Consider the following 24,478-nt stretch of genomic DNA (forward strand, 5'->3'; position numbering starts at 1 on the left):
AGTCAAATCTTTCTTATATTTTTCATTGTAAGTTTGGTGACTTGGTGTGGCCACTGGCAATCGTTTGAGATTTGTTACAAAAAAAAAGAATAAATACATCTTAAATAAACTCAATTACAGGATTGATATATATTATAGTGGCTCACTTCTCTAATCGCAATAAATTTATATATATTGATAGGCCACACCCCCCCAAATGAAATAAATCAAATGCACCCTAATTATAAGTTTTAACATTTAATACAAAAATATATAAAACCATATAACTACCTAAAATTCATGAAATTAAAATGGCCTTAATTACATGTGCATCATATCAAATCATACATGCAAATCCATATCAGTTCAAAAATAAAAAATCCTTATCCAATCATGCTATCATTAATCACAGATTATAAACTTAATTCATATAATTAACATAAACCAGGGACCATAATCCAGTGCTTCGATGTCCCAAGGTAAATATTCTTCTGATATATATATGATGTGTTAATACCAATATTCCTGATGTATATATGATGGTCACATATAGTCACTGAAACTTATAACCGTTTGGTTTGACTGACTATATCTAGTTAATCATATTGGCTACATTATAAGTCATCAAGCTCTAATATAAGAGACATTATTTTACTAAAGGCTTCAAACCAGGATCCTGTGGATTGATCATACTGCCATACCATATTGGCTATTACCTTATGGAGTGACTATATTGACCATCATATATACATCATCAGGAATATTGGTATATAACATCATCATATATATAACATAAGAATATATACCTTGGGAACATCGAAACACTGGATTATGGTCCCTCGTTTATGTTAATTATATGAATTCAAGTTTATAATCTGTGATCAATGATGGCATGATTGGATATGGATTTTTTATTTATGAACTGATATGGATTTGTATGTACGATTTAATAAGATGCACATGTAATTAGGGCCCCTTTTAATTTCATGAAATTATATGTAGTTATATGGTTTTACATATTTTTGCAATACATTTAAAACTTATAATTGGGGTGCATTTGATTTATTCCAATTGGGGGAAGTGCTATCAATGTATATTATTACAGGATTGTTGCAGCCATTATTTAAATTACAAATCTGAAACGTGATGAATTCTAATCTAAAATAAGTATCTTTTGTGTGGATTGTAAATCAGACCTCATTATTAACAGCAGACATTCAGCATGTATTGTACAATGAAGACTCGTGTCATAATTTTCTGTTCTCACTGGCTGAGCACATCCTTTGTAAAATCATTAGTGTTAGTCATACAAAGATCTTACATTGATCATTACCCCATCCAGGAACAGTACATCTTCATTCATGATGCTCTGGTTGAGGCATTCTGAGCAGAGAAACTGAAGTAGCAGAGAGTCATATTTCATGCATATGTTAATGCTCTCCTAACAACGGGCCCATCTGGAAAAAAACGAGACTGGAACACCGTTCAAGGTAAGTCATGTGCTATAAGCGGTTTGACCCAGTAGTTTCTCCTTGAACTCCTTTTTTTGAATATTAGTCCTAGGGGGAATTATAGATGTTCTAGTATAATTTTGCAGCTTTGGTTGCAGCATTCACCTTGAGCTCTGTAAAAAGGGCCTAATTATAAATTTAGTATTGGAGATTCTAGTGCATTCTATAATACATTATTACTGACAGAGAATTCTGACAAAATGACACACTGTACATAATAAGAAGCCATTCTTATATAATGAATGGGAAACAGACTCGCATTCCTCGCTTTATTAGAGGACTGGCATGCAAAGAAAGCAACCTTTTTTTTTATGGAAGCCTTGTACACTGTAACCTCCTGAAAGAGACAATGGACCTCTTGTGACCAACTATAGAGCATGAGACTGAATCCAACCGTCTATAAACAATTTTCATGACAAAAAAATGTTAGTAAGAAAGAAACCTCTCATTTTTTTGGAGTCTAGATATGATTTAATGAATACCTCTAGTCATTATATTTGAAGGTATTATTGGTTTTGCTGCAAAAATGAGGTCATTGATGGATTCTATTCTGTCATTGCTGTAACTGTCCGCTAAAATTAGAGGTTTATGAACACTAGAATAAAATAAAATTTTGCAAAAAAAAGTCATGTTTTTTTCTTTCAGTTACTAAGTGAACCCAATATCCTCCAGTGTGACTACTCAACAGCATTAAAGCCACACAACAAGGGATAAAAACAGAACCTCATCCATTATTCCAGGTATGTGTTAGAAGTGGTTTTTACTTTCTTTTATTTCATATTAGCTCTATGACAGATCCTTAATAAAAGATCTTGGTCTTTCGCCTGAAAGTCATGATCAGAATTTACCATCTGTCATATTTGTCATTGATTAGTTATCTTCTCGCTTATACTGTACGTATGACACCTCTCCTCCATCCTCATTTAATTTCATTTCTGGGATTGACGAAGCGCCGTCTATGTCAGCCCTATAGAAGTTAATGGAGCGGTGGGACCCGACATGCGCACTACCACTCCAATCAGAGAGGGTTCTAGGAGACGTCTTGTTCTCTCGATTGTGAAGGTCCCAGCTGAATGAGCCCCCCCATGTTCTGATATTTGTTACCTATCCTGTGGATAAGTGCTAAGTATTTTCCACTGGATAACTCAATGTTTCTACTTGTTTCTTTAATATTATTTCTTTAAAATAATGATTTCTTGTGAGATACATTTTTAATTTTGTCATGGACTTTGACCCAGTCAATGTTTTGCTTGGTGAGAGCCCAGTAGACAAAAGTTGAGGAATCCTGTGCTAGAGAGGACCTAGGAGATAAGCAGTAGCAAGGTGCTGTAAGTATATATCAGGTTCTTTACATTGATTCCAATCGGCTTTAATGGATATTCCAGCTTTAGGCAACTGATTACTTTTGTCCAGTACCAAGCTGCGCCATATATTTCACTCTCGCGTTTGGTGCGGATCCGTCATGGATCTGCACAAACGCATCGGTTCAAATAATACAAACCGCATGCATCGTTCAGAACGGATCCGGTTGTATTATCTGTAACATAGCCAAAACGGATCCGTCTTGAACACCATTGAAAGTCAATGGGGGATGGATCCGTTTTCTATTGTGCCATATTGTGTCAGTGAAAACGGATCCGTCCCCATTGGACACATTGTGTGCCAGGACAGATCCGTTTGCCTCTGCATCGTCAGGCAGACACCAAAACGCTGTAAGCAGCGTTTTAGTGTCCACCTCCAGAGCGCAACGGAGGCGGAACGGCGGCAAACTGATGCATTCTGCATTCTGCTGCTGTGTAGGAATAAACTAAGGGACTTTTGCCCCTTTTGTTTTTGACTTAGGCAGGCTCCAATAAATAACAATGTATGATGGGACTACCTTAAACTTTAACCTGGAAGGATTACAGGTGACTACGCAGTCGTATAAAGATGCATTTCCATGAATAACTAACACATTGTTTTTTTTCCACAGTTGAACGATCAAGAGTAGGCCTTTCTTCACTGGGAGGAGAAGGAACTGATTATATTAATGCATCCTACATACGGTAGGTGGCAGATTTCTCAATAATGTCCCCAAATTTGGCAAACCTAAATAAACAGCTAACAATTTTGGCTACTAGGGTGCAATTACAAATGCATTAAACGTGAGTTCATCTACGGGGGCCTTTTTCCCAGACCTCCCCTATGTAGCCCACCTGTGGAAGGAAGCATACTTACCTACTCCCTGCCACTGGACTGGGTTCCAGCTCCAATCGCCCCCCCCCCCCCACCTTGCTCTGGTCCCTGCGTGTCAACAACCTGTTTTATGTGGGTCATATGGCAACAGTGGTAAACTTGTCCCCCTGCGTCAAATGCAACAGTGACATAACACAATGGGGGATGCATCACCGCTGTGAGCAGTCATTGGCAGTAACCCCACATTAAATAGGATGTTGGCATACAGTAACTAGAGTGAGGCAGAGGCAGTGGCAGTGGACTGAAGGAGCTGAACTCAACAATGGGTAGCAAGTAGTAAATATGCTTCCTCTAAAGGTCAGCCATGTCGGGGGATCTGGCAGAAAGATCCCCCAAAGTTTAACAACTCCTACAGGGTACAGGTGAGGCTTGAGATTTACTATTGACTGCCAGGCTGTACCTGAGCTTGCCATTGTTTCAAGCAAGTGTTTCCTGCGACCCCTAAGGTATACATAATAGCACCCTTCGGCTAACGAACATTAACTTTTCAACAAGGAATGACGATATACAGTACTATGCAAAAGTGTAAGCAGGTGTGGGGAAAATGCTGCAAAGAAAGCTTTAAAAAATAAGTGTTAATAGTTAATTTTTGTCAATTAACAATATGCAAAGTGAATGAAGAGAAATCTAAATCACATCAATATTTGGTGTGAACACCCTTTGCCATCAAAACAGTATTAATTCTCCGAGGTACACTTGCTCATAGTTTTTGAAGGAACTCGGCAGGGACTTTGTCTTGAATATCTTTAAGAACTAACCACAGACCTTCTGTGGATGTAGGCTTGCTCAAAGTCCTTCTGTCATATAATCCCAGACAGACTTGATAATGTACAGATGAGCTCTGTGGAGGCCATTTCATCACTTCAGGACTCCTTGTTCTTCTGAAGATAGTTAATGACATTGGCTGTATGTTTGGGGTTGTTGTCCTGCTGCAGAATAAATTTTAATTTAAACTATTAACACTTACGTTACAGCATTTTTCCACACTGCCTGAGACATTTACACAGTACCGCATAACATACTATGTGCTAATTCTTGTTAAAACCGTTTTCTTTTGATAAAGTAATAGCTGAAGGTTTTTGATGCAAATGAATAGCATTCTAAGCTGCTTTACTGTTTGTTGAAGGTCAAATGTGGGATTCCTAGCAACAATACAGCATGATTTTTATTTGGTTATTCGGAAATATCTGATGTGTAATAATTATTCAGTGCCATATTACGAACCGATGTGATCTCCAGCATGAACGCCATTACAATCAATCAGAAATTCGAACTAAATGACCCTCATTGTGAATGCCTTTTTCCCCCCAACAGAAGGGGTTTTGTGGGGGAGAAGATTATATATATATATATATATATATATGTATATGTGTGTGTATAATATATATATATATATATATATATATATATATATATATATATATATTTATTTATTTATTTATTTTTTTTTTTTTAAATGGGCAAATGGGTTAAAAATATAAAGAAGCGTTACTCATTTCATCTATCTGTTCCTGGTCCATCTCCAAACACAGTAAATGGCTGTAAATACCAGTCACCACTGCAGCCATTATTTGGCTAAGCATACATTTCCGTCCATTTCCTGTGCGTTAAGCCGCAACCAGAAAGTGGAGAGCAGCAAGGACCAAAGCAGCAGTAGAGCAGCAGATAAGTGACGTAATGTTTTTTTTTTCCATTTAAAAAATTAAAATAATCATCCCCTGGAAAACCACTTTTAAAAAAAACACTCCTTCTTAAATATCATGGCATTTTAAAGACATTATACCATCACCCTCCCCAGGGTTTATTGAAAATATCATTTTGCGGTGTAGACTTTGTACTGCTATGTGGTAAACTGGTTTTATCCAGATCCAATATATAAAGCTGAGTGTATGTGTTTTGTATGTATGTATGTCCGCTAAAGGAATCCGCACCATCGCATTTACAATCACAAAATTTGGCACACAGGTATATCAGTGTCCGGAAGGTTTTAGACAGGTCTCAGCTCTCTAGATGTACTGTTCCTGAGATATTACCCAAAAATGCATTAGCCACTAGAAGCTTGGTCACATGACCCTTATCAGCCAATAGAAGCTCGCAGGCCGTTAGTCTCCACATACACAGCTTTACACAGTTCCATAACAACCCAGCAATTTTTCTTCACTGCTGTAGCAGTGAGCTTCAACCCCCTTCCCGACCTTTGACGTACTGTTACGTCATGGGAACCAGTGAGTTCCCGCAATTTGACGTAATAGTACGTCATAGTGATCACTGCAGCGGCCAGGCAGTACATGGTAGCCGGGCCCCTGCTGTATCCGCCGGCATCGCTGTAAAAGCCGATGCCGGCGGATTAACCGCGACATAGAAGAGGTTTGTGTCAGGTGAATGATCGAAATAGAGTCCGCGCGCTGCTGTGGCGGGACCTGATGCGACACAAGGCAGCCCGATGCCGTAGCAGATGGCTGCCCAATGCCCTGCACGGCATCGGGAATTGCCTTCTATGGGAGCCGAGGAGATCGAGCCTCAGGCTGGGTCTCCTAAGGCAACCTGTTAGTGTATGACTCAGGTTATAACACTAACAGGCAATGCAGTACAATACAGATGTATTGCAATGCATTGCAGAGGGGCTTCAGACCCCCAAAAAGTGAATGTCATAAATAAAGTAAAGTAAAAAAAGTGTTTTTAATAAAATTAATAAAGTAAAAAAGAAAAAAAACACCCCTTTCCCCATATTTTATAATAAAAAACAGAAAAAAATCTAAACCCCACATATTAGGTATCACCGCGTCTGTAATGACGGCTCTATAAATATATCACATGATCCACCCTGTCCGATAAACATCATAAAAAAATAAAATAAAAACCGTGTAAAAAAAAGCCATTTTTGTCACCTTACATCACAAAAAGTGCAACACCAAAGCGATCAAAAAGGCGTATGTCCACAAAATGGTATCAATAAAACCGTCACCTCATCCGCAAAAAATGAGCCCCTACCTAAGACCATCGCCCCAAAAAAAAAAAAACATAGCTCTCAGAACATAGAGACACTAAAACATTATTTTTTTTTGTTTCAAAACTGCTATTATTGTGCTAAAGGGAAATACATAAAAAATAATATACATATTAGGTATCGCCACGTCCATAACAAACAGCTCTATAAAAAATATTACATGACCTAACCACTCAGGTGAACACCGTAAAAAAAAAAAACTTGCAACAGCAAGTTATCAAAAAGGCGTATGCCCCCCAAAATAGTACCATTCAGACCGTCACCTCATCCCGCAAAAAAAATGAGACCCCTACCTAAGGACAATCGGTCAAAAAATAAAAAAGCTATGGCTCTCAGACTATGAGAAACTAAAATATCATTATTTCGGTTTCAAAAAAATGCTATTATTGTGTAAAACTTAAATAAATAAGAAAATTAGACATATTAGGTATTGCCACGTGCGCAACGATCTGCTCTATAAAAAAGTCACATGACCTTATCTCTCAAGTAAACACTGTAAAAAATAAAAACTGTGCCAAAACATACATTTTTTTGTTACCTTAGCCCTCACAAAAAACGTAATATAGAGCAATAAAAAATCATATGTACCCCAAAATAGACCAAATAAACTGGCACCGTAATCCCGTATTTTCTAAAATGTGGTCACTTTTTTGAGTTTCTACTGTAGGGGTGCATCAGGGGGTTTTCAAAATGGGACATGGCATCTAAAACCAGTTTAGCTAAATTTGCCTTCCAAGAACTATACGGTGTTCTTCCTTCTGCGCCCTGCCGTGTGCCCGTTACAGCAGTTTACGATCACATGTGGGGTGTTTCTGTAACACCGCAGAATCAGGGTAATAAATATTGAGTTTTTATTTAGCTGTTAACCTTGCTTGCTACTGAAATTTTTTTATTAAATGTAAAATCTGCCAAAAAAAAAGTTAAATTTTTGGGAAATTTTATCTCCATATTCCATCAATTCTTGTGGAACACCTAAAGGGTTAACAAAGTTTGTAAAATCAGTTTTGTATACCTTGAAGGGTGTAGTTTCTAAAATGGGGTCATTTTTGTGTGGTTTCTATTATGTAAGCCTCACAAAGTGACTTCAGACCTGAACTGGTACTTAAAAAGTGGGTTTTGGAAATTTTCAAAAAAGATTTGCTTCCATACTTCTAAGCCTTCTAACGTCCCCAAAAAATAAAATGTAATTTTCAAAATGATCCAAACATGAAGTAGACATATGGGAATGTAAAGTAATTACTATTTTTGAAGGTATTACTATCTATTATAAAAGTAGAGAAATTGAAATTTGGAAATTTGCTAATTTTTCCAAATTTTTGGTAAATTTGGTATTTTTTTATGAATAAAATGTTTTTTTGTTTTTTTTTACTTATTTTTACCACTGTCATGAAGTACAATATGTGACGAGAAAACACAGTATCAGAATGGCCTGTATAAGTAAAAGTGTTTTAAAAGTTATCACCACATAAAGTGACATGTCAGATTTGCACAAAATGGCCTGGGAAGGAAGGTGAAAACAGGCCCAGGGTTGAAGGGGTTAAAGGAAGTCACGAGGATAATTGCTATTGAAGTAAAGCCATGGCCTAATCGCACTCAGGTACCTTATTTCAAGATGTGCCTTTGTTCCAGCAATAGATGTTTTTTATCCTCTAAAAATCCAGTTTATTTTGTATGCAAATGAGCCAGTAAGGTGCCCAGAGGGGCGTCACTCTTGCAGGAAGGGGCCCAGACACGCCGCCTGCGACAATGTGTCCACCCTCAAAAGACAAACTTAAAATACCGCCCCCAGGATCCGTTAATCTACGCCATTATCCGTAATACCACTCCTCAGCCGACGGGGATTGAAAAAATGAAGGTAAAAATCACTTCTGTCAGCTGCAGGGGTGGGAGGAGGGTGACTTTCTCCCTGCAGCTTACACTCAAACAGCAAAGTGCTGCAGTCTTAGAGTGAGCTGTTCAAAAGGACATGCCCCCGATCTGGTTTAGGCCAAGCCCCCTCCACTCCTCAGCCAACAGGCATTGAAAAGGAAGTTAAAAATCAACTTCTAGGTCCCGCTAAGCCAACGCCTCGATCTGGTTAGACCACGCCCCTCCTATGCCTCAGCCGACAGTAATTGAAAAAATGAAGTTAAAAATCAATTTCTGTCAGCAGCAGAGGTTGGAGGGAGGGTGACTTTCTCCCTGCAGCTCACACTCAGGCAGTACAGTGCTGCTGTCTGAGAGTGAGCTATTCAAAAGGACATCTTGTATCTGTCCAGGCCCTGCACCAGACGGAGGAAAGGGAGTCTGAAAGCCGGACTGTCCGGCCTAAAACTGGACCTCTGGCCACCCTAGGGGCAGGCTGCTGTGGAGGTCACAGTTAAGGGGATTGTCCGCTATGGAGGTCAGTGTTAAGGGGCATATTGCTGTAAAGGCCCACTGTTAAGGGGGCGGGCCCCTGTGGAGGTTACTATCAAGGGGGGTGGTGTGCTGTGAAACTCACTGTTGAAGGGGAAGGCTGCTATAAAGGTCAGAGTTAAGGGGGTGGGCTGATGTGGAGGTCCAATTTTAAGAGATGCAGCATTGTGGGGGGGTCAGTGTTAAGGGGTGGGGGGCTGTGGAGGTCACGGTTAAGGGGGCAAGGTGCTGTAGATGTCACTGTTATAGTGGATAGTGTTGATATCTTTTAACAACACACACAACCAATAAATGAAACGGATTAAATATACCCGATTAAAGCCAGGTCCTTCAGCTAGTTTATTGTTATAAAGCTGTGTGAACGAAACTAACCTCGCCACTGGGTTTTGGAGGTGCCTGTTTGCCAGCCTCTTGCCTCAGGATTATGGCCCATATATTAACTTTGAAGGAGAAGACAAACCGGCCGAACAGCCTAAATCTGTGGAACTGTTTTGGACAGGAAAGCCATGCTTGCTGTCGGCCAAATGTGACTTCCATGAAATTCGGGAACCCCTGCTCGGATCTGGGTAATTTTTGGATATGTTGTCCACCCAGATCAAAGCTATGCATGGATGTATAAATTATGGGAATATGTGGGGTTTTGAAGTGTTTTCTGTGTCTTGGGAAAAATGTGTGTTTTCTGCCTGTGAGTGATTAAGTTAGCCCATTATGTTTGGTAATTGTATCACAGCAGAGCCTATTGTGTTTTGTAATTGTGTTTTGGTAATTGTATCACAGGCAATGCCCAATGTATTTTGTTGATTGCTCCACAGACTATGCCCATTGTATTTTGTTGATTGCGTCACAGACAAAGGGGGGTGGTTGCTGGGAATACTGTAAATGCATGTGATTGGCTAATGTATAAACTGTCGCAGTCTTCCACGAGGTCTCCAGGGGGAGTGTCCCTTGCTGGAAGACCTGCATAAAAGGCTGACCTGTAGCCCCATTAAAGAGTTCTTGTTTTACCCTCAACATAGAGCCTCGTCCCATGTGTAGGGGGAAAGGCTGTATCTACACTGGGGAATGCTATACGCTGTATACTCCCCTGGCTATAATCACTGAGCTCTTTTAAGAGCCTGTTCCTGCTTCGCTCGCTGAAGGAAGAGAGGTTCACCCGCTGGAGCCTTGTTGTAGGTCCAGGGTGGGTAGGCGATGGCGAGACCCCAACAAGCTGCGGCGGGTTCATGGGGTCGGCAGTGCTTACGGTGTCAAGTGGAGTGCTTGGAGCCCTCGGGAAGCACTAGGAGCATCCATCTACAGAGGTACTCATTCGGGGTGCCAGGAGATCTGTTACAAGCTGAAAAGAACCATAGGAGTGTACTTCCAACTGAAGTCCTAAGTGCATGTACAACTGGGCGGTTTCTTATTGTAAATGTGCGTGGCATATATATTAACTTGTGTTTGACTCTATATTTATTGTATCCATGCTTGACTTTGTGCATTTTTTGTGTTGGCTTTCATTGACTTAAAGAGGACCTTTCATCTGTTTAGCCCTAGTCTACTTAGGGTCTTACCTTATAGGGCGGCCCCCACTGATGTCATCGCACTTTTATTTTATTTTTTTCAAAGACACCCCATTCGTCCACTGTTGTTCCCAGTTGATTTCGGCGCCTTATATTCTAATAAGCTGACTTGATTATACTAGGCGGAGACTGGGGCGGTTCTCTTCTCACTGGCTTTGAGCGCATCCAATCAGAGCGCACCGCTCATAGCCAGGGAGGAGGTCATTTTTTGAAAAAAATAAATAAAAGTGCAATGACATCAGTGGGCGCTGCCGTATAAGGTAAGACCCTAATTAGACAGGTGAAACAGATTAAAGGTCCTCTTTAATATCAGCTCTGTGAGGTTTTGTTAGGCTTCTAGCATTTATTAATTTAAGGGAATCTGCCAGCACTTTTGACCATGTTAAGCTGCTGACAATACTAGTTAGGGGCTGGAGAGAGCAGGACAAACATGTGTTTTGTGTAGCTTTTCTTATCAGGAGAAGTCTGAATATGAAGTTTTATTCTGCTAGATTCTGCTCTTCCAAGTGCCTAGGAGGTGGTGCTTCACAGTGAACTACTCGCTGCATTGAGCTGCTTCAGAGCCCCTCGCCTCTGCTCAGAGTAACAGCTGTTGCGTTCTCCTGCTTGTATACTACAGCTGTCATTCGAAGCAGAGGAGGGGCTGTGAAGCAGCGCAATGCAAAGACCAGAGAACACTTCACAGTGAAGTCCTGCCATGGGAACTTGCAAGAGCGTTATAAAACTTAATATTCACATTACTCCTGATGACAAATGCTCCACAAAAGTTATACTTGTACTGCTTTCCACATCTCCTACTTAGTGCTGTCAGTAGTTTAGCATGGTCACAGTTGCTGACATACTTTATTCAATATATAGTGCTGCAGACTATGAAGGCTACTACATTATAACTCCTAGAGTTAGCTTCTTGCCACCAGGGACTCTAAGATGTGAACAGAGCTGTACATGTTATTCGTGTCTATAATAATACACTTTATTGTATATCCATAATTATTAACTAGATATATAATATTGTCTACACAGGGCTACCATGAAAGTAATGAATTCATTATAACACAGCACCCGCTGTTACACACTATAAAAGATTTCTGGAGGATGATCTGGGACCACAATTCTCAGATAATTGTAATGCTTCCTGATAACCAGATCATGGTAAGTTTCAGTATGAAATTTTGGCAAGATTTCAATGTTATTTTTATTTGTGCACTTTGTCAATTTCCTTGAAATTTTCTGTTTCTCCCCAGGCTGAGGATGAATTTGTCTATTGGCCAAACAGAGATGAACCAATAATCTGTGAAACTTTTACTGTATCTTTGGCTGGAGAAGAACATGTTTGTCTTTCTAATGAGGAGAAACTCATTATCCAAGATTTTATGTTAGAAGCTACACAGGTAAGCACAGAAATTTTTGCTACAGTAAAACCTCTTTGAGATGACCATATTGCATTAAGAAGCAGCCTTCTAGGATGTGGTCTTTTCAACAAAGATAGCCAATATGCATAATATACAGTGGTCTTGAAAACCTGTTGCAGGAAATATCTGGATAAGGGGTGGTATTCTCAAAGATGTGGTCTTTTGAAGAGGTTTGACTGTATATCTATGATCTAATCAAACAATTTCATATCTATTAAACAAACAAGTTGCACATTTGATTATGTTTTATAGAAAGTATACAAAATATAATATTGTTTAATGAACCCTTATGAAATATGATTTTTGATAGGATGATTATGTTCTGGAAGTGAAACATTTTCATTGTCCAAAGTGGCCAAATCCTGACAGTCGAATAAGTAAGACATTTGAGCTTGTAAATCTGATCAAGGAAGAAGCAGCTAACAAAGATGGACCTGTTGTTGTCCATGATGAGTAAGTACAGGATTTTTGTTGTTCCAATGTTTCATTTTTTTGAATATTTATCCCATTGATAATACTCTTGTTATGGACAGTGGATGTAGATCCACTGTGCCAACCAACTAGTTTGACTTTGGGCTAGTCCTGAGGGTGTTACCCAGGCAAGTCCCCTGGTTTGCATTTTTTAACTCCTATACACGAATCTGGCCTTCGCTGCAGGGTAGCCACCAGTCTTCTAGCTCTTGAAATTGTCCAGGTGCAGTTGGCTGCTGACCCACGAATCAGAGGCACCTGGTGCGTGGCACCGAGGGAATAGGCAAACTTGTAGTCAATAACAGGTCAAGGAGGGCAGATTTCTTGCAATGCCGTGAAACAGTCCAAAGATGAAGGCAGGCAACATAGTATCAGTTTGGTGAACAGTAACTGGTCGGGTGGCAGAGGGCCTGACCCAGGAAATAAAAGTTGATACACTGGCAGATAAAATGATTATAGCACTATACAATCTCTAGCAAGCTAGAGAGACATAGGAAGATCTATAGAGACCAATTGCTCAGGCAAGGAAGGTCAGCAGCAAAGTTATATAGGAGGGCTAATGAGCTAATTAGTCAATCAGCTAAACACAGGACCAGAAAAAGAATTAACCACTAAGGTGCTACAGGGAAAAGTCTCCCTAAAATGCGCAGCATTAGACACAGGAGTCTTTGATGGCAGGCAGAAGCTAGGTGAGTGATGCGCCGCCCATGCCTGCTGTGGATGGCAGCAGGCACATATGTAGGCATGCACCTTGTCATAAATTAAGCTCACCTCAGGGATATCAAGGGGGGGCAGGGGGATATCAAGACAGGCGTGAAAAGTTATTTTCCCTCGAGAGCTGACTGGTACGTAAAAAAGGAAAAAAAAAGTTTTCATATGACTTCCATATATGGAGAATATGCGTACAGGAGCTGTGTAAATTATTGTCTTTTTAGGCAAAGGTTATTTCAGTCAGTCACATGATCTCCTGGAGAAGTAAAAAAAAAAAAAGTCTTTGCTCTACCCAGTCATAACTATTCATGATTTTGTAAGCTAAATTCGTTGCATACCATGTAGTGGGAAGTGGAAAAAAAATTCCAAATGGGGTAGAATTAAGGAAAAAACATAAGTCTGAGAAAGGTTTTTATTTTATTTTTTACACCGTACACTATCCGGTAAAATTGACCTGTTATCTTTATTCTCCAGGTCAGTACGGTTACATCGATACCACACTTATATAAGTTTTCTTGCATTTTAATACTGAAAATAGTTTTTTAACCTTTAAGAAAAAAAAAAAAATTTTATCTTCATATTCTGACCCCTATAACTTTTTTGTAGTTATGTATACGGGGCTGTGTGAGGGCCCATTTTTTTGCGGGGTGATCTTTACTTTACAGTGATACCAATTTGAAGTGTGTGTGACTTTTTTATAAAAAAAATTATTTGGGAGTTGAAGTGACAAAAAATGGCAAATTGGCTGTTTTTATTTTTTTCCCCCATTACGCCATTTGCCGTATGCTATTAATATTATTATATTTTAATTGTATGGGCATTTTCGCATGCGGCGATGCCCATAATGTTTATTTTTTTATTGGTTAAAGTATTTTTATTTTAAGAAAAAGGGGGTGATATGAACGTTTTTATATTGTTTTATATTTATAAAACCTTTTTTTTAACTTTCTTTTGTACTTTTTTAGGTCACCCTGGGTGATTAGATTGCCCATTGTATTCATTGATGGCTATATAGCCATCATCGAAAAGTTAATTTTAAGTAAAACAATACAGTGCTGCCACCTAGTGGCTTGTATTGCTATATTAGTCTAATAGACTCTGAAGCCTGCTTGAGGGTTCCGTGTTTTAGATCAATTTAACAGGTTCCCTGATCTCAGCCGGGGAACGCTGTTACCGAAGCGGAAGCGTGCGGCTTCTGCTTACGGACTGATCAGATGCCGTGGTCATATTTGACCAAGGCATCTGAAAGGAAAAATGTATGCGATCAGCCTTACGGCATACCTCGCATACATGTGCCACGGGTCTCTGCCATTTAAAATAGCAGAAACCCGGTGGTTATGGCGCCTGCTGCACGTGCGAGTGGGCGCGATGTTTAGAGACCAGACTTCCGCCGTACATGTACAGCAGAGGTCCTCAAGGACCTCTGTTGAAAATTTTGTCTGTTGTATTCACCTTCTATAGAGGTGTTTAAGGGAAGATATCTGAGGGAATTTATTTTTATTTTCTGATTGTAGATTTATTTTCTGTACATGATTATGGGGTCATCCATTTTGCCAGAGCTAGCACTCTGTTCTGTTAATGGCAGTTTAGAGAGTTGTTTTACAGCAGGCACATGTATGTAAGAAACTATTATACTATTACTATTGTTTTAAATGGGATTTCAGGGCGTTGCAGAAAAACCTGGAGTGTTATGACCCTGTGGAGGAAAGATAGTTTTGTCAGTACTTACTCCCAAGTTATTTATAGTAATATTTTTTGTAAATATACCTACTGAAATTGACAGATTTCTGTGGAAAACAAGATTTGTACTGGTACAGCTGCTAATAGTTCACAGACATTAGCGTTAGTTTTACTTCATATTCTAGATGTGAAGCATATTAGATATTAATATCAAGAACTTGTAATTATGGAAGTGCATCTTTTTTCAGGTATGGAGGAGTAACAGCTGGAACATTCTGTGCTCTGTCTACTCTGACGCAACAACTAGAGAATGAAAACTCTGTAGATGTTTATCAGGTTTCCAAGATGATCAATCTGATGCGACCAGGGATTTTCACAGACCTAGTAAGTGTACAATGAAGATATCAGACAAACCCCAGCAAATTCTGTTGTGATTTTTGTAATCAGTTTTTTACTTAAAGAGAACCTGTCAACAGAAAATGCTGTGTAATCTGCAGCATGTTATAGAGCAGAAAAAGCTGAGCAGATTGATATATAGTTCTGTGGGAAAAGGTTCAGTAAAACATGTTTATAAATTTAAATCTCTGCTCTTTCTGAGATCGATTATACACAGGTGTCATATGAGTGTATGAAAACATTCACTGATAGTTGTACACAAGGGAGGTATTATAATTGATTGATTATATTTTCAGTGTAAGGGCTCATTCAGACGGCCGTATGAATGAGTCCGCATCCGTCCTGCAATTTTGCGGAATGGGTATGGACCCATTAATTTCAATGGGGCCACAAAAGATGCGGACAGCACACCGTGTGGTTCCATTCCGCGGACAAGAATAGGCATTTTCTATTGTGGTTGCGTCCACAAACTGCGGAACGCACATGGCCGGTATCCGTGTTAGTCACTGATAGTTGTACACAGGGGAAGTGTTATCAGTGATTGATAGGTTCTCTGTGTAAGTGTGTATACATAAATAGCTGTCCATCACTGATAGCTGTACAAAGGTATGGTGTTATGAGTGATTGGTAGTATACTCTGCGTAAGTGTGTATACATAGATAGCTGTCAGTCACTGATAGCTGTACAAAGGTATGGTGTTATCAGTGATTGATAGTATTCTCTGTGTAAGTTTGTATACATAGCTGTCAGTCACTGATAGTTGTACACAGGGAGGTGTTATCAGTGATTGGTAGTATTTTCTGTGTAAGTTTGTATACAGTGGGGGAAATAATTATTTGACCCCTCACTGATTTTGTAAGTTTGTCCAATGACAAAGAAATGAAAAGTCTCAGAACAGTATCATTTCAATGGTAGGTTTATTGTAACAGTGGCAGATAGCACATCAAAAGGAAAATCGAAAAAATAACTTTAAATAAAAGATAGCAACTGATTTGCATTTCATTGAGTGAAATAAGTATTTGAACCCTCTAACAAAAAAAGACTTAATACTTGGTGGAAAAACCCTTGTTTGCAAGCACAGAGGTCAAACGTTTCTTGTAATTGATGACCAAGTTTGCGCACATTTTAGGAGGAATGTTGGTCCACTCCTCTTTGCAGATCATCTCTAAATCCCTAAGGTTTCGAGGCTGTCTCTGTGCAACTCTGAGCTTGAGCTCCCTCCATAGGTTTTCGATTGGATTAAGGTCCGGAGACTGACTAGGCCACTCCATGACCTTAATGTGCTTCTTCTTGAGCCACTCCTTTGTTGCCTTTGCTGTATGTTTTGGGTCATTGTCGTGCTGGAACACCCATCCACGACCCATTTTCAGTTTCCTGGCAGAGGGAAGGAGGTTGTCGCTCAGGATTTCACGATACATGGCTCCGTCCATTTTCCCGTTTATGCGAATAAGTTGTCCTGTGCCCTTAGCAGAAAAACACCCCCAAAGCAAAATGTTTCCACCCCCATGCTTGACGGTGGGGACGGTGTTTTGGGGGTCATAGGCAGCATTTTTCTTCCTCCAAACACAGCGAGTTGAGTTAATGCCAAAGAGCTCTATTTTGGTCTCATCAGACCACAGCACCTTCTCCCAGTCACTCTCTGAATCATTCAGGTGTTCATTGGCAAACTTCAGACGGGCCTGCACATGTGCCTTCCTGAGCAGGGGGACCTTGCGAGCCCTGCAGGATTTTAATCCATTGCGGTGTAATGTGTTTCCAATGGTTTTCTTGGTGACTGTGGTCCCTGCTAATTTGAGGTCATTAACTAACTCCTCCCGTGTAGTTCTAGGATGCTTTTTCACCTTTCTCAGAACCATTGACACCCCACGAGGTGAGATCTTGCGTGGAGCCCCAGAGCGAGGTCGATTGATGGTCATTTTGTGCTCCTTCCATTTTCGAACAATCGCACCAACAGTTGTCACCTTCTCTCCCAGCTTCTTGCTAATGGTTTTGTAGCACATTCCAGCCTTGTGCAGGTCTACAATTTTGTCTCTGACATCCTTGGACAGCTCTTTGGTCTTTCCCATGTTGGAGAGTTTGGAGTCTGCTTGATTGATTGATTCTGTGGACAGGTGTCTTTTATACAGGTGACTAGTTAAGACAGGTGTCCTTAATGAGGGTGACTAATTGAGTAGAAGTGTCTAACCACTCTGTGGGAGCCAGAACTCTTAATGGTTGGTAGGGGTTCAAATACTTATTTCACTCAATGAAATGCAAATCAGTTGCTATCTTTTATTTAAAGTTATTTTTTCGATTTTCCTTTTGATGTGCTATCTGCCACTGTTACAATAAACCTACCATTGAAATGATACTGTTCTGAGACTTTTCATTTCTTTGTCATTGGACAAACTTACAAAATCAGTGAGGGGTCAAATAATTATTTCCCCCACTGTACATAGATACCTGTCAGTCACTGATAGTTGTACATGGGGAAAGTGTTATGAGTGATTGATTATATCAATTGATTGATTTAATTATGCTGAAAAGCAGTTTTTAGATAAAGGCATAGTATTGTGGATGTGCGATCCAGTTTCACTCTTATATTTTTCTCATTGATTGTATTCTCTGTGTAAGTGTGTATACATAGCTGTCAGTCACACATAGTTGTACACGGGGAGATGTTATTAGTGATTGATAGTGTTCTCTGTGCAAGTGTGTATACATAGCTGTCAGTCACTGATAGTTGTACATGGGAAGGTATTATCAGTGATTGATAGTATTCTCTGTGTAAGTGTGTATACATAGATAGCTGTCGGTCACTGATAGTTGTACATGGGGCAAGTGTTATCATTGATTGATTGTATTCTCTCTGTTAGTATCATATACTCTGCTCAAAAAAATAAAGGGAACACAAAAATAACACATCCTAGATCTGAATTAATTAATTATTCTTCGGAAATACTTTGTTCTTTACATAGTTGAATGTGCTGACAACAAAATCACACAAAAATAAAAAAATGGAAATTAAATTTGTCAACCCATGGAGGTCTGGATTTGGAGTCCACACTCAAAATTAAAGTGGAAAAACACACTACAGGCTGATCCAACTTTGATGTAATGTCCTTAAAACAAGTCAAAATGAGGCTCAGTAGTGTGTGTGACTCCACGTGCCTGTATGACCTCCCTACAACGCCTGTGCATGCTCCTGATGAGGTGGCGGACGGTCTCCTGAGGGATCTCCTCCCAGACCTGGACTAAAGCATCTGCCAACTCCTGGAAAGTTGGTGGATAGAGCGAGACATGATGTCCCAGATGTGCTCAATTGGATTCAGGTCTGGGGAGTGGGCGGGCCAGTCCATAGCATCAATGCCTTCGTCTTGCAGGAACTGCTGACACACTCCAGCCACATGAGGTCTAGTATTGTCTTGCATTAGGAGGAACCCAGTGCCAACCGCACCAGCATATGGTCTCACAAGGGGTCTGAGGATCTCATCTCGGTACCTAATGGCAGTCAGGCTACCTCTGGCGAGCACATGGATGGCTGTGCGGCCCTCCAAAGAAATGCCACCCCACACCATTACTGACCCAATGCCAAACCGGTCATGCTGGAGGATGTTGCAGGCAGCAGAACGTTCTCCACGGCGTCTCCAGACTCTGTCACGTCTGTCACATGTGCTCAGTGTGAATTTGCTTTCATCTGTGAAGAGCACAGGGCGCCAGTGGCGAATTTGCCAATCTTGGTGTTCTTTGGCAAATGCCAAACGTCCTGCACGGTGTTGGGCTGTAAGCACAACCCCCACCTGTGGACGTCGGGCCCTCATATCACCCTCATGGAGTCTGTTTCTGACCGTTTGAGCAGACACAAGCACATTTGTGGCCTGCTGGAGGTCATTTTGCAGGACTCTGGCAGTGCTCCTCTTGTTCCTCCTTGCACAAAGGCGGAGGTAGCGGTCCTGCTGCTGGGTTGTTGCCCTCCTACGGCCTCCTCCACGTCTCCTGATGTACTGGCCTGTCTCCTGGTAGCGCCTCCATGCTCTGGACACTACGCTGACAGACACAGCAAACCTTCTTGCCACAGCTCGCATTGATGTGCCATCCTGGATAAGCTGCACTACCTGAGCCACTTGTGTGGGTTGTAGACTCTTTCTCATGCTACCACTAGAGTGAAAGCACCGCCAGCATTTAAAAGTGACCAAAACATCAGCCAGGAAGCATAGGAACTGAGAAGTGGTCTGTGTTCACCACCTGCAGAACCACTCCTTTATTGGGGGTGTCTTGCTAATTGCCTATAATTTCCACCAGTTGTCTATCCCATTTGCGCAACAGCATGTGAAATTGATTGTCACTCAGTGTTGCTTCCTAAGTGGATAGTTTGATTTCACAGAAGTGTGATTGACTTGGAGTTACATTGTGTTGTTTAAGTGTTCCCTTTATTTTTTTGAGCAGTGTATGTATATATATATATATAGATAGCTGTCAGTCACTGATAGTTGTACATAGGGCAAGTGTTATCATTGATTGATTGTATTCTCTGTGTAAGTGTATATATATCTCTCTCTCTCTCTTTTTATATATATATACACTGCGTGCAGAATTATTAGGCAAATGAGTATTTTGACCACATCATCCTCTTTATGAATGTTGTCTTACTCCAAGCTGTATAGGCTCGAAAGCCTACTACCAATTAAGCATATTAGGTGATGTGCATCTCTGTAATGAGAAGGGGTGTGGTCTAATGACATCAACACCCTATATTAGGTGTGCATAATTATTAGGCAACTTCCTTTCCTTTGGCAAATGGGTCAAAGAAGGACTTGACAGGCTCAGAAAAGTCAAAATAGTGCGATATCTTGCAGAGGGATGCAGCACTCTTAAATTGCAAAGCTTCTGAAGCGTGATCATCGAACAATCAAGCGTTTCATTCAAAATAGTCACAGGGTCGCAAGAAGCGTGTGGAAAAGCCAAGGCGCAAAATAACTGCCCATGAACTGAGAAAAGTCAAGCGTGCAGCTGCTAAGATGCCACTTGCCACCAGTTTGGCCATATTTCAGAGCTGCAACATCACTGGAGTGCCCAAAAGCACAAGGTGTGCAATACTCAGAGACATGGCCAAGGTAAGAAAGCTGAAAGACGACCACCACTGAACAAGACACACAAGCTGAAACGTCAAGGACTGGCCAAGAAATATCTCAAGACTGATTTTTTCTAAGGTTTTATGGACTGATGAATGAGAGTGAGTCTTGATGGGCCAGATGGATGGGCCCGTGGCTGGATTGGTAAAGGGCAGAGAGCTCCAGTCCGACTCAGACGCCAGCAAGGTTGAGGATGGAGTACTGGTTTGGGCTGGTATCATCAAAGATGAGCTTGTGGGCCTTTTCGGGTTGAGGATGGAGTCAAGCTCAACTCCCAGTCCTACTGCCAGTTTCTGGAAGACACCTTCTTCAAGCAGTGGTACAGAAGAAGTCTGCATCCTTCAAGAAAAACATGATTTTTCATGCAGGACAATGCTCCATCCACGCGTCCAAGTACCCCACAGCGTGGCTGGCAAGAAAGGGTATAAAAGAAAGAAAATCTAATGACATGGCCTCCTTGGTTCACCTGATCTGAACCCCATTGAGAACCTGTGGTCCTCATCAAATGTGAGATTTACAAGGAGGGAAAAACAGTACACCTCTCTGAACAGTGTCTGGGAGGCTGTGGTTGCTGCTGCACGCAATGTTGATGTGTGAACAGATCAAAACACTGACAGAATCCATGGATGGCAGGCTTTTGAGTGTCCTTGCAAAGAAAGGTGGCTAATATTGGTCACTGATTTGTTTTTGAATGTCAGAAATGTATATTTGTGAATGTTGAGATGTTATATTGGTTTCACTGGTAAAAATAAATAATTGAAATGGGTATATATTTGTTTTTTGTTAAGTTGCCTAATAATTATGCACAGTAATAGTCAGCTGCACACACAGATATCCCCCTAAAAAGCTAAAACTAAAAAAAAACTACTTCCAAAAATATTCAGCTTTGATATTAATGTGTTTTTTGGGTTCATTGAGAACATGGTTGTTGTTCAATAATAAATTAATCCTCAAAAGTACAACTTGCCTAATAATTCTGCACCTCCTGTATATATATATATATGTCAGTCGTCAGACTCTGCCAGATCTCAATACTGGAAAAGTTAAACGCAGATGTGAAAGTAAGCTTAAGTCACATGATGCAGTAACTGAAAAATGAAAGATTGTGAATGAGGTTTAAAGGGAAACCTGTCAGCACCAAAAATGGACCATACACCACCAGCAGTACCTTAAGCTGTTGACATCAGGTTTCTGATCAGATGTTCTTGTGTAATATGTCTGAGGCGCTTGATCACTGTAAAATAACGTTTATTCCCCTGCAGTTTGTATGCAAATAAAGTTCTTGAAGTCAAGGGGGCAATGGCTTTCATGCTTGAAGCCAAGATCACTCCACCTCCTTTCTGCCCCTTCACATTTGATTGATGTCCTTTTGAATTCTTTCAGACGCGATTCATCCTGAGATTTTGCGCATGGGCTGTATGATCTTGTGACTGATTGCTGATGCAGGGTAGTGTCTACGCCTGCGCATTGTAGCCAAGTACACTACAGCGGGGATCAATGCGCAGTTGCCGGAAACAAGATCATATGGTGCAGTTGCAAATCTTACACTGGAATTGCGCCTGAAAGAATCCAAAAGGCCTTCAATCAAATGCCAATGAGCGGGCAGGGGCACGCTGTGGCTTGACTTTAAGAACCTCATTTGCTTACCACCTGCGGGGGAAAAAGTTGTTTTACAGTGATCATGCACCACAGATATCTTACACAAGAATATCATTAGAAACCTGATGTTAACAGCTTTAAAAGGTACTGCTGGCGGTTTATGGTTCATTTTGGTGCTTGACAGGTTCCCTTTACATCTATTGTAAGTCAAGTCTGAAAAAAAACATGTGGTTCTTTAAAGGCAGAGATAAGGCAAAGGGACCTATCCTAAATGGGGGTCCAACCCGGGGAACTCCTGCTAATCAGCTGTTTGAGGGAGTTGCAGCATTTGCTGAGGCCTCTGCCTTGACCTGTGGTATGCCGTTTATTGGTCATATGTCCTTTGTTCAGCACAGTCCCATTCAAGTAAATGGGATTGAACGGCAATGCTGAGCACACAGCTGTTATACAATGTACATTGTGCTTAGTATACTTGTGAGGAGGCCAGAGCACAACTCTGCTGTGACCCCTTCATACAGCTGATCAATGGGGGCTGTCAGAAGTCAGAACCACACCTTAATTTACAGTATATGAAGGTTGTCAACAAGTAGATGTTGTTAAATGATTCCTCATGTGCATATGCGTGTCAATAATGATGTGTTACTTTCTACACTTTTCTAGGAGCAGTATCAATTTTTATATAAGGCTATTCTGAGTCTGGTGAGCACAAGGCAGGAGGGACAGGTGGCAAGTATGGAGAGTAATGGATCTGCTGTACCAGATGGGAACACATCAGAAAGCCTGGAGTCCTAGTTTAATTATGGGAAACATCGGCCTGCTCATCATGTACTTGACTGAAACTTCTTCCAGCATCTATTTTTGTACTGACTTTTGCTTACTATTAACAATTAATAATGTGTGCCTTGGGGAAGATTTTGTAATCCATAATTCATGTAATCTCATGATTAATTGGACCAGTCATGGCAGTGTTTTATAAATGGAGATGTCAATATTTACTCAGTATAGTTTACTACTAGCACATTTTAATCTTTCGACTCTTGATATTTATAGCTGCGTACTTTTCAGGCTCCGTTATGTACTGTTAGTATGTGGAATGCTTACATGTAGTCGTTTATAGTCTTAATATTGAATTGTAAATAGTACATCATTTCAAGGAAGAAACTATGCGTAGCTAAGGAAGTAATAACCTAACATTTAATGTAAATACTGTTTGTGACTTCATGGACCAAATTTATATTTATAATTGTAGATTTTTATATTTGATCGCAGAGTCCGTTTTTTAGCTATTTGTATTTGCATTGTCACATTGATTACTCAGTTTTTATTGTAACTAGGTGGTTCTGACCTGTTTATGCAACACACATCTTTAATGATATAATTACTGCTACTTTGCATGGAATGTTAAAACTATTACAGTATAGTAATAAAATCTTAGAAAATTGTTTGCAATATGTGTGAATGCAGTACATGTGATTGGGTTGGTCAGTATGATTAAATCTTTTCAATATAGTCTTATAGAATCTGTATTATATAAAACAAAACAATGTAATTAGAAACTGTTGAAATAACAATTATAGATGAAAACAGAGCCTACAGAGGCATGTGAGCATTGGGAGAATTTTTTCATGAAGGTAAGGCCTCATGCACACGACCGTTTTTTTTTGCGGTCCGTGATCCGTGACCGTTTTTTCGTCCGTGGGTCTTCCATGATTTTTGGAGGATCCACGGACATGAAAAAAAAGTCGTTTTGGTGTTTGCCTGGCCGTGCGGAGCCAAACGGATCCGTCCTGAATACAATGCAAGTCAATGGGGACGGATCCGTTTGACGTTGACACAATATGGTGCAATTGCAAACGGATCCGTCCCCCATTGACTTTATACAATAGATCGGAGTTTTCTCCAATCCGATGGTATATTTTAACTTGAAGCGTCCCAACATCACCATGGGAACGCCTCTATGTTAGAATTACATCGGATTTGAGTTACATCGTTGAAACTCAGTTCCGACAGTATATTCTAACACAGAGGCGTTCCCCTAGTGATGGGGACGCTTCTAGTTAGAATATACTACGAACTGTGTACATGACTGCCCCCTGCTGCCTGGCAGCACCCGATCTTTTACAGGGGCTGTGATCAGCACAATTAACCCTTCAGGTGCCGCACCTGAAGGGGTTAATTGTGCGTATGTGCGTGAAGGGTCAGTGAACCGTTAATTGTGCGTGACGGGTCAGTGAACCGTTGTCCGTCAAAAAAAATAGGACAGGTCATATTTTTTGGACGGAAAGAAACACGGGATCACGGATACGGCTGCAAAACGGTGCATTTTCCGATTCTTCACGGACCCATTAAAAGTCAATGAGTCCGCGAAAAAAATTTGAAAACGATACAACGGCCACGGATGCACACA

General features: G+C 40.5%; 1 protein-coding gene across 1 annotated transcript in view; it reads left to right on the forward strand.

The window, feature by feature from the left end:
* The window catches only part of PTPRZ1 (protein tyrosine phosphatase receptor type Z1), a 276,086-nt gene extending 252,594 nt beyond the window's left edge, over positions 1-23,492 (forward strand). The window contains 12 exon segments of the mRNA XM_040411638.1: positions 1,322-1,355; positions 1,358-1,398; positions 1,400-1,450; positions 1,452-1,469; positions 2,136-2,195; positions 2,197-2,230; positions 3,463-3,539; positions 11,715-11,843; positions 11,936-12,082; positions 12,414-12,556; positions 15,214-15,349; positions 22,732-23,492. Coding sequence (XP_040267572.1) covers positions 1,322-1,355; positions 1,358-1,398; positions 1,400-1,450; positions 1,452-1,469; positions 2,136-2,195; positions 2,197-2,230; positions 3,463-3,539; positions 11,715-11,843; positions 11,936-12,082; positions 12,414-12,556; positions 15,214-15,349; positions 22,732-22,863 — 1,002 coding nt within the window. The 3' untranslated portion in view covers positions 22,864-23,492.
* The last annotated feature ends 986 nt before the right edge of the window (positions 23,493-24,478 follow it).

The sequence above is a fragment of the Bufo bufo genome, chromosome 1 (assembly GCF_905171765.1).
Source record: "Bufo bufo chromosome 1, aBufBuf1.1, whole genome shotgun sequence".
In the NCBI taxonomy this organism is placed as follows: domain Eukaryota; kingdom Metazoa; phylum Chordata; class Amphibia; order Anura; family Bufonidae; genus Bufo; species Bufo bufo.